At 49.4% G+C, this 11140-nt stretch overlaps 1 protein-coding gene across 7 annotated transcripts in view; it reads right to left on the minus strand.

Moving 5' to 3' along the window:
• The window catches only part of TTLL8 (tubulin tyrosine ligase like 8), a 66539-nt gene extending 55399 nt beyond the window's left edge, over positions 1–11140 (minus strand). For 4 of the 7 annotated variants that reach the window (XM_049626555.1, XM_049626554.1, XM_049626558.1 and 1 more), the window contains exons 1-2: positions 10367–10804; positions 2509–2600 (exon numbers count right to left, since the gene is read on the minus strand). In XM_049626555.1, the coding sequence (XP_049482512.1) occupies positions 2509–2600; positions 10367–10508 (234 nt within the window). In that variant the 5' untranslated portion in view covers positions 10509–10804. Of the gene's footprint in view, positions 1–2508; positions 2601–10366; positions 10807–11032 lie in introns of those variants that run through there. The other 3 variants (XM_049626556.1, XM_049626557.1, XM_049626562.1) reach the window with 3 other exon arrangements.

The raw sequence follows: 11140 nt of genomic DNA on the forward strand, positions 1-11140 counted from the left end.
CTGATTAGCTGACTGAATTGACCAGAAGACAGACTATCCTGGGTGGGCCTGACCTAATCAGATGCACCTCTTAAAAGGGGGTCCAGGGCTTCCCTGAAGTTGGAGATTCAAAGCAGGAGAGACCTTGCCCCAATCCTAGCTCTGAAGAAGCCAGTTCTACGGCCACAAGGGAATGAATCCTGCCAACAAGCCCAGGGAGCCTGGAGGTAGGTCCTTCTCCAGTTGAGACTCCGGATGAGACCCCGGCCCAGCTGATGCCTCATTTCAGCCTTGAGAGACCCTAAGCAGAGGACCCCACAGAAGCTGTGAGATAACAAATGTTTAAGCGGCTAAGTTCACAGTGATTTGTTACACAGCCCTGATAGCTAACACATCCTAGGATGTGTCCACACCCGGGAACACATACGATAAAGCGTGTGCCTGGGACTAGAAGCCGTGAGTTCAAGTTCCAGCACCCACGTGACAGACCCAGCAGGTCAGAGGGCCTCTCCGAGCCTCCTTCCACTCAGAAAATCTGTCCAAAGTCTGTCCTCGCCGCCCACAGGACTGTGCACCAGGACAGAGGGATGTGGACAAACTTGGCCACAGAGGGGCTGCCCTGATGGAGAGGTGGGCAGGGAACATGACCACTGACCACCTGCGAGAGTGTCAGCACCCTGTGCCCCAGCAAGACCTCCTGGCCACCCCAACACCTGGCTTGCTTATAGTTAAATTGAACAACTTTAGGAAAGCTAATTAATTTTAATCGACAGAATACAGTTCCTCGGGGAACTACAGAGTACAAGACCTGTAACATGTAAGAGAGGGGAAATGGAATTTTAAAAGTCATCGGTCCACAAGGAGGCACACAATGAGGGGGAAGCCGGGCAGCCAGGAAAAACTGAGTGGGTCAAGGAGACGGGACACATGGGGATGCCTGAGGACAGCAGGACGCACTTACAGATACACGCAGCAAAGGCTCCGTGTTTAAGGAGTTTTAAAAATCTCAATCAATGCTGTTTACAAGAGAAAATCAAAAGCCTGAGCCTACAGACAGGTAGAACATAAAAGGATCTAAATATGAGACAAAATATCCTTTGGGACAAATAAACCACTAAAGAAAATCATCCCGTAATTTACCAAAAGAGTCACCTCACCAGGAAGGTACTTCTGTACGCAGCCACTCAGAGGGCTGTAACGGCATAAAGCCAAAACTGACATTCCCACAAAGTGAAGGAATCCACGGTTATCACCGGGCGTTGACCAGCTTCTCTCCCGGACCAAAGATTGCAACAAGACTCCAAGACCTGAGCACATAACCATCTCGGCCCTGACGACTCTGAATGGAGAACCCGCACCGGCCTTCACGAGAACGCACACGATGCCGGGCATACAGCGAGTCGGAACCCACGTCAACGGAATAGCACTATGAAGATGACATTCTCACCCACAGCGCGCCCGTGCTAGAAATCAGCAACAAAATACATAGAAAAGCCTCACAAGGATGGACATTAACTATGCTTTTAAGTAACCCACAATCAAGGGAAAGGAATCTATGAATTATAGAATACTTTGAACTACATCTCAACAAGAGTACTATGAAAACTTGAGAAATCAGGGGCGCCTGATTGATTGAGCGTCTGACTTGGGCTCAGGTCACGATCTTGAGGTTCGTGAGCTCCAGCGCCACATCGGGCTCCCTGCTGTCAGCATGGAGCCTGGAGCCTGCTTCTAAGATCCTCTGTCTCCCTCTCTCTCTCTCACACTGTCTCAAAAATAAATATTAAAAAAAAAAAAAAAGCTTGTGAAATCAGCTAACGCAATACTTAAAGGGATATTTGTAGCCCAAATGTTCACATGTTTTTAGGTTTCGGTAGAAAACCTGAAAATTAATGAGCTGGCATGGTTCCATTGGCATGAAACCCCAGAGAGCACGCCAGGCGGCCACCAGGACCAGGCCGGTGGCGGCAGGCGCCCCGTCACAGTGCAGTGGCTGTGGTCTGGCTGCGCACACTCGGTCACACATGTGCACCAGCCGGTCACACGTGGGCCGTGCGTTCACACTTTGGAAGCACATTTTGTGTGTGATGTGCTGAGCTCCTCCGAGCTCCTATGTGCCCAGCCTTCTGAGCTGGGCAGGGTAAAGCCAGAGAACGCAGGCTTTTCCCCAGCGAGGGCAGCCCTCTGCCCCCACAAAAGATCACCAGCAGTTTCCTCAATCCCAGCCACCTGGGGGCTGGCACTGGGGAGCCAGGGCAGAACCAAGGCTGGTGGAGGCGAGGGCAGCAGGGGAGCCGAGGGCCTCAAAGGCGACCCAGTCCCTCTCCAAATTCCTAAGTAAATCTCCGTGTTTAAGAACTACCCCCGCCTTGGGGCGCCCGGCTGGCTCAGTCCGAAGAGCATGGGACTCTTGATCTCAGGGTGGTGAGTTCGAGCCCCTCTCCGGGTGTAGAGCTTACTTACATCAATGAAACTTTACAAAAAGGTGCTCCCCACCCCCCGCCCCCCCAGCCCCAAAGCGCATTTTACCTTGATGGCCTTTTCTGTTAATTGTCTTGCTATTTTGTATCTGTCTGATTTAGGGGAAGATGTCAAGTCTTGGGAAATTCCTCGTTTTAATTCTGCAGAAGAGAAACAGGCATCAAGGCAAAGGTAAAAGCACACAGGTGACACTTGGGAAGGAGCCCTAATCATAGAAGCCCCACCCCCACCCCCGTGGCCTCCTCCCAGCCCGCCTCCCCGGCCCCCACACCCTCCTCCTGCAACTCCTCAGCCCCTCCCCAGGCTGCATTGTGGGCAGCTCTGGCTGGGGCACCCTCTCTCCTTCTGGAGACCATGACCCCAACTCACCCTAACCCCACCCCTACCCCCCACCTGTCCAGGTCAGCCCTTCCTTCCACCAGCCCCTCCCTGCTCCTGTCCCTGACTCTGGCCACCAGACTCCCATCAGCACACACCCAGTTTTAGTGCAAACGCCTTAAAAATTCAAATGAAAACCTTCCTCTCTGCAGGCCACCGTCCTGCACACTCCTGCCTTCAGCCTCCCTCCACACCCTCACCTTCTGGGCTCCACCATGGACACGGCTCGTGCTCAAGTCACACACACACAAGCTGGTCCCATGGTCACTCCCCTGGGCCCCCCTTCCCCTCCTCACTGTGGCCCCTCCTCTCTCTCCACACCCTAACCTTGGAGGTGCCCAGGCCTGGGCCTCAGACTCCATGCTGTGCTGTCCCTACCCACTCCCTGGGCCATCTCATCCTGTCTGGTGGCTTTAAATTCCAGTGTCCCCAGGCCCCTGGAATGTGTGCCTTCCATGCAGACCACCCGGCCTCCTGACCCTCCTGGACGCCTGGTGCCTGGATATCCCAGGAGCATCGGAGGCGGGGCTAGCCAGCAGCAGACATCCACCCAACCCCCACCCCCCATCCTTCGCCCTGTGGAGCCACGCGGCCCATCAATACAGACAAAAGCAGCAGAGCCATTCGGTGGGGATGCTGTTCTAACAACTACACGTCCACACGGAGAAAGCAAATCCCACCCCCACCTGACAACACACACAATTAATTTGAAGTCGATCACGGGCCTCAGTGTGAATGCTGGGCACAAAGCGTCCGGCAGAAAGCACCGCCCTGGGTCAGGCAAAAATCCCTGAGAGGTACACGAAAGCACTAACTGTAAAAGTTGAAATTGGTGAAGTGAAGACGTTCGGCTGTGTTAAGGAAGTGGAAAGATAGAAAGCACGGATCGGGGGAAAAATATTCACAATGTGTCTATCAGATGAAGCCCGACACAAAAGGCGACAATGAGTGGTTCCGTCTACATGAGGTTCCGGAGCAAGATTAACCCATGGAGACAAAAGCCAGAACAGGGGAGGGAGTGGGGGGGAGGGGGAGGGCACGAGGAAACTGCCCGTGGCACCAACAGTCCAACAGCATCGCCTTGGAACGCGCCACGCCAGGCTCAGCAGAACGACAGGCAAGAAACGGAAGCCACGGAAGCCACGGAAGCCACAGGCACACGTCGTGCAGGCACAGCCGCCAGGAACTGACAGAAACTCAAGCCAGGGGCAGTGAGGACTAAGATCTTCAGGACAGCGCCTCGTGAACACACGCAGGGCCCCCGCTCAACAGCTGACACGCACGCGACCTCCAGGACGCAGGGAGCGTGGGTTAAAATAGACCGTAGAGAGGCTCTGGTTTGTCCTCTGGCCACAGAGCAATGAACTGAGGAGTCAGCGACAGAACAGAATGTCTCAGAAAACTCCTGCGCGTTTAATACACAGATCCTAATACACACGTGTCAGGGAGGCAGAGGGGAAAGGGCTGCATAGTGTTGCCCAAATGATAATTAAAACACCAAGTATCAAACCTCGTGGGCTGAAGTTAAGTTGTATTTACAGACGTTTTTAGCTGCAGATGCATATATTCAAAAATAATAAAAGCTAAAAGGAAAGAGTTAAAAGCATCCATCTGAAGACCTTAGAAAGAATGCTAAATTTAAGCCCAAAGATATTACAAGAAAATGAATAGAAAGGAGATGTTAATAAATTATTTTTTAAAATCCAATAAAGAGGTTGGGGGCGACTGGGTGTTTCAGCTGGTTAAGCATCCGACTTGGGCTCAGGTCATGATCTCGTGGTTCGTAAGTTCGAGCCCCACATCAGGCTCTGTGCTGACAGCTCGGAGCCTGGAGCCTGCTTCGGATTCTGGGTCTCCCTCTCTCTCTGCCCCTCCCCTGTTCACACTCTGTCTGTCTCTCTCTCTCTCTCTCTCAAATAAGGATTAAAAAATATTTTTTTAATCCAATAAAGAGGCTTAATCAAGCCAAAGGTTTAAAACTAACAAAATTAATAAACAATTGGTGAGATCAACTAATAAAAAAGAGAAAAGGCATAAAAATGTAATTAAAAACCTTCCCATAAGTAAAACTCCAGGGCTAATGGCTTCATGGGTGAATGCTACCCAACACTTAATCTTGTACAACTCGTTTCGAGAGGAGAAAAAGTGTGGCCGTGCCTTACTTGTTTTGTGAGGCCAGCGTGTTACAGGCCAGTGTGACTGAAACCACAGATGATAGAATCATACACAAACGAGGAGCAAACTGCACCCAGCGATGCAGAGCACAGTCACTACGTCACGGCCACGGCCATGCAGTCTCAAGCCTGCATGAGAAAAGCAAACCCTGATTCACCAAGTGAAGAGAGGAAGAAAAATCATAAATCCCATCCCAACAGACACAGAAAGGTCTTCATAGGCCCTGATTTCCCTTCAGGCTGCAAGCTCTTGGTGGACTAAGACACCCACAATCGGCCTGGCAGTGACCCTCGTGGCACCGGCCTTTGGTTTCTAAGCGTGCCCGGCCCTGAACCCGAGGGCCCGAGCCCCAGGAGAGCTGGGATTCCCGGTCGGGGACACCGGACGCCCCAGGCGATACAGGGCATCTTGACGCACTTACAGCCTGGATGGAGGGACAGCAAAGAGATGTAGAAGGGGAACACAGAGGCAGGGGGCTGAGTGTGGACCGCCGGAGTATCACAAAACGTGATGGTGACCGGCCAGACATGGTGCAGACGTCCGGAAAGATTCTCAGAGGTGAGAAAGCCACAACAGAACCCTCACCTGAGGCCATCAGGGAGGCCTGGCATTCCAGCGGCTTCCCTGGGAACCCATAACTGCCGGGCACAAACAGGCACCGAAGCAGACCTTCTGGAAGGACATGGACTTCGCAGAGGCCAAGGAGGCCTGCCCGTGAGGGAAGCACTTCTCACAGACCGCAGCTCATCACCTCCTCGGTGCGGAGAAACGGCCATTCACGCGAGGGCCACCAAGGGCAGCTGGAGCCAGGGGGAAGGTGAGCGGGTGCCAGAGCTGGGGCCGGGGCCGCCACAGCCTACAGCATCGTCATGGTGCCCCTCCTACCCCCTGCCCAGGCCTCCTTCCCTCAGGACTTTGCAGGCACTGATCCAGGAGACTTCGGCCCAGTCCCACCTCAGAGGGATTCGCTAGGGAACCCCCCCACCCCCACCCCCACCCCACACAGGGGACGTGGACAGTCACCAGGTGCCATAGCACCACCCCTCCTGTGGCCTCGCGGAAGGCTGCTCTACGAGGGAGGGGTGCGGACGGCACTGCTCCAGTGACTGGTGGGGGCACTGCTGACGGGGCAGCCAGACACGGTGGGCAAATCAGGGGCACAGCGCCACCCCCAAAGGAGCCTTGACAAAATACTCAACCCAAATCTCATCAAGCCTCCGGAGCTCATCTCCAGATCACGAGGGTCATGCCGGTGACAGAGGAGGAGAGGAGACCACCATGCGGCAACAGCCGGACAAGTCCCAAAGGTAGGACTGTCTACACAACAAGAGGCTATTCTATTCAGTAAGTCTAGCTCTTGAAAGCACAAGGCAAGAGAAGGGTAAAAGACAGTTGAGAGACAGGACTGCCTAATGCAGTGGGTGGCCCTTGACCAGATCCTGATTTGAACAAACCAGCTCTGGGCCTTGCTGGGGAAATACAAATATATTCTGGGCATTGGATTTTATTAAGGAATTATTGTCCCTCTTATCAAATGGGAAAAAAGAGTTTAGTTATGTAAAAAATGTCATTTCTAGAGACACTTAGTGAATATTTAGATACATACTAATGTTTACTTATCAATAATAAGAAAACTTAATAAAATCATTATTAAAAACAAAAGAGAGACGGTCTCTAATATCAAGAGGATCAATTTGTCAGGAAGAAATAAAAGTTCCAAATGGGCATAAACTTCACTGTATATAAAAATATAAGTAGGCAAGGCTAAAAAAAAAGACATAGAAAATCCACAATCATATTGATATTGGACCTACTTCTCAGTAAATGAAAGATTAAACAAAGAATCAGTAGACTGTAGCAGGTTTGAACATCATGATCAACCAGCTGCACTTAAATGATGTACATAGACACCATGTTCCACAACTTGAGACACATATTTTCTTCCCTTAACGTGTCTTCCAATATAGATTGCATCCTAGACCATAGAGTCTCAATAAATTTCAAAGGATTGAAATGATATAGATTAAGTTCTCTGAAAACTCTTAAATCAAACTAGAAATTAATAACAAAACATAACCAGAATTTTCTCAAATGTTCAAGTTAAGTGGTACACTTTAAAAATTAAACATAGACCAAAGGAGAAATCAAGTGAAAACTCAAAAATGACTTGAGTTGAATGATAATAAAAATATGACATTTCAAAGCACTATAATGCAGCTAAAACAGGGATTAGAGAGAAATTTATAAATTTAAACTCATATATTAGAAAACAAATTGAAAACTATCTAATCTACCATCCCAAGAGGCTAGCAAGAACAATTAAACAAAAAGAACGAAGACTGGGGCGCCTGGGTGGCGCAGTCGGTTAAGCGTCCGACTTCAGCCAGGTCACGATCTCGCGGTCCGTGAGTTCGAGCCCCGCGTCAGGCTCTGGGCTGATGGCTCGGAGCCTGGAGCCTGTTTCCGATTCTGTGTTTCCCTCTCTCTCTGCCCCTCCCCCGTTCATGCTCTGTCTCTCTCTGTCCCAAAAATAAATTAAAAACGTTGAAGAAAAAAAAAAAAAAAAAAAGAACGAAGACAGAAACAATGAAGAACAGAATTCAATTAAACAAAAAACCTAAGTGCCCTAGAGAAAATTATTAATAAACCAAAAGTTGGATCTTTGAAACAATTTTTAAATTGACAAATATCTAAATAGCTCAAGAAAAAAGAAAACACAAATTATCAATATCAAGAATTAAAAAGGGGACATCATTACTTATTGTACAGATATTAAAATGATAATAAGATATTATAAACATCCCCATGCCAATAATTTGACAGTTCATATGAAATAAACATTTTCCTTGAAAAATACAGCTTTATCAAAACTGACATAAAACGGGAAATCCAGGTAAGCTTATTTCTGATAAAGAAATTAATTCCATAATTAAAAAGTTTCCTACAATGAGAACTCCAGGTCTATATGGCATCACAGATCAATCTTTCCAAACATTGGGAGGTAAAATACCTTATATAAGCCATTTCATTGACTAGGGAAATAAGAAACCCTTTCAACTCTTTTTAGGTGGTCATAAATTTAACACCAAAACCTAACAAGGACATTACAAGAAAAGAATAGTACAGCCAATCTCATTAATAAAAATAGGAGTATAAGTCTTAAAAATTTGTACATCAAATCCAGTGACATATAAAATACATGACCACGTGAAGTTTATTCCAGGAATACAAAGTTGGTTTATATTTGAAAATTCATGAACATAATCCACCACATTAACAGACTAAAAGAAAAAAAACATATATCATCATCTAAACAGATGAAGAAATCATGTGATAAAATGTAATAACTATTCATTTTATCACATGTAATAATTCTTCATTTTAAAATTCTCATTTTAAAATAAGCCAGGAATAAAAGGGAAATTCCTTTAAAGTTTGTAGCAACATCATACTTCGTGGTGAAATACTGAGCACTTTTCCCCTCAGTGTGGGAACAAAAAAAAGACGTCCAGTATATTACTTCTATTCAACATCATACTGAAAGTACTAGCCAATGCAATAATGCAAGAAAAGGAAATAAAAGGTATAAAGACTGAAAAGATTTGTAGATGATGATTGTATACCTAAGAAATCTAAATGAATCTACTACCTATTAGAATTAGTAAGCAAAGTCACCAAATGCCAAGTCCGTATATCAGAGTTAATTGTGTTCCTATATACTGGGAACAATTAGAAAATGAAACTCAATAATGTGATCTCTAAAAAAACATCAAGTATCTAGGAGTAAATTTAACACAAGAGGTCTTCCATTCCTGTACCCTGACGACTACAAAATACTATTGATAAGAATTAAAGAACTAAATGTTCTTGGGTTGGAAGACTCAATATTGATAAAATGTTAATTTTCACCCATATTGATCCATAGATTCATTGTAACCAAAATTAAATCCTAGCAGGATTTGTGTGTGTGTGTGTGTGTGTGTGTGTGTGTGTGTGTGTAGGGGGTGGGGGTTAAATTAACAATTTAATTCTAAAACTTACATGGTGATGCCAAGTCTAAGAAAACCTTAACAAGTCTTGAATGATGAAGTCATACTATGAAATATTATGACTTATTATGAAGCTACTGGAATTAAAACAGGGTAGTATGGACTCAGGATAGGCAGAGAGATCAATGAAACAGAATGGAGAACAAAAAGTAGGACTATGTCTGATTTTCCACAAAGATGACATTGTTTACAGGGCACAGACTGGGTCAATTAGATAGTCATATGGGGGAAGAGTGAACATTTGCCCTCTGACCCTTACCTCACTCCATACAATATAGTGAATCCCTATGAATTGTGGAGGTAGAGGTGAAATGTAACATTATAAAGTTTCTAAAGGAAAACATGGGATGCTATTTTCTGGACAATGGAGTGAGTACAGATTTCCTAGTAAGATTCAAAAACCACTAACTATAGAAGAAAAGATCGACAGTTACACTTCCTTACAATTAAGAGGTTCTGATTCTCAAAAGTAATCAAGTGGCTGAAAACACCAGCCACGGGCTACCAGAAAGTATTTATGTCTAGCTGAGAAAGAACTGGTATCCTGAATAGACGAGGCATTCCTACAACTCAGTAAGACCCACAACCCAATCTAATAATGGCCAAAAAACTGGAAAAGGCACTCCACAAAAGAGCCCCACATGGCGAGCAAGCACATGAAAAGAGCTTGACGTCTCTTTGGGAGATGTAAAATTGAGCTTGACCCTCTTTGGGAGGGTAAAATTGAAACCACGGTGAGGTGCCATTACACACCCACCCGATGTCCAAAATGAACAGGACAATACCTATTACTGGCCTGGATGTGGAGCCACTTGGCCTCTTCTCCCCCGCGGGTTAACATAAAGCTACACACGGGCCTGGACGCAGGGGTTCCACCCCGAGGCATTTACCAACAGGAACGAGCACATGCACAGGGATTCACTCGGGCCCAGGAAAGGGCTCGCCACTACTCAGTCCTCCAGGATAGCGCCTCAACGTGAGCGTTGGACTTTGCACCAGTTTCCCAAGAGGAGCTCTGAGGTCGGCCAGTTTGGAGGGCAGCAAGGTGGAGGGCAGGGGGCTGGAAGATGAGGGGGCGTCTGGAGCAGGGGTGGAGGGGGCAGGGAGGCGGAGGAGGGGTCCGGGGAAGGTGGGTCCTCAGCACACTCTCTGCGGCCGTCTCCCCGACCGCCCTCGCGGAGCTTCACGCCCCTGGACGCCCTTAGTCCACACAGCGCCCTGCGCTTTGCGCCTGAGCCCTTTGCCCCCACCCCGTTCGCGCCTTAAACCGCGGGCGGCCAGAAGGGGGAGAGCACGACACTGACTATTTTCTTCTCTCAGGTCTCCTTCCAGGGAGGCGGATGAGAGCCTCCTCCTTTCGCCGGGCTCCATTCCGGCCTCCGGCAGCTCGCCCCTCCTCGCGTCCGCTCGCGCCCCTGCAAGGAGAGGGGGCGTCAGGGAGGGCATCCCCGCGGGGCGGGGCGGGCCTGGGCCTGGGCTCGGAAGCCAGGTTGAGGGGAGGGAAGGTGTAGCGTCGGGCCGGTCTTGGGGGGAGAGGGGGACGGGGTAAGTCTAGATTTGTAAGGGCAGGTCGGGGTCCGGGGAGGGGGGCAAGTCTAGACTTCCGGGGTGGGTCTGGGCTCCCGAGGACTGAAGGGGTGGGCAAGGCTGGAGCTCCAAGGGGAGCGGGAGGGCGGGCCGAGGGGTTGGGAATCAGGTCTGGGCTCCCGAGGGTAGCGTGGACAGGTGGAGGGGTGGTGGGTAGGTCTGGGGTGGGGTGGAAGGTCTGGCGTTCCACGGCAGAGTCGTTCTGGGGTTCCGACGGGGGTGTCTAGAATCCTGGGGGCGGGGGGGGGGGGGTGGTCTGGGGTCCCGGGACGGGGGGGGGCGGGTCAGGGATTGCAAGGGCAAGTGGGGCGGGGCACGGGGTCCTGACTGGCATCCGCGGGGGCACAGGTCGGGATTCCGCGCGGAGGGGGCCGCGTGCTCACCCGGGACCGACCCGGTGGCGCAAGCCGCGCCCCCGCCCCCCGCCGCGCCGCCCGGCGTCCCGCGGTTGCCCGGGGCAACGGGTCGGGGCGGTGCGGCACATTGTGCAA

This window comes from Panthera uncia, chromosome B4, assembly GCF_023721935.1.
Source record: "Panthera uncia isolate 11264 chromosome B4, Puncia_PCG_1.0, whole genome shotgun sequence".
Classification (NCBI taxonomy): domain Eukaryota; kingdom Metazoa; phylum Chordata; class Mammalia; order Carnivora; family Felidae; genus Panthera; species Panthera uncia.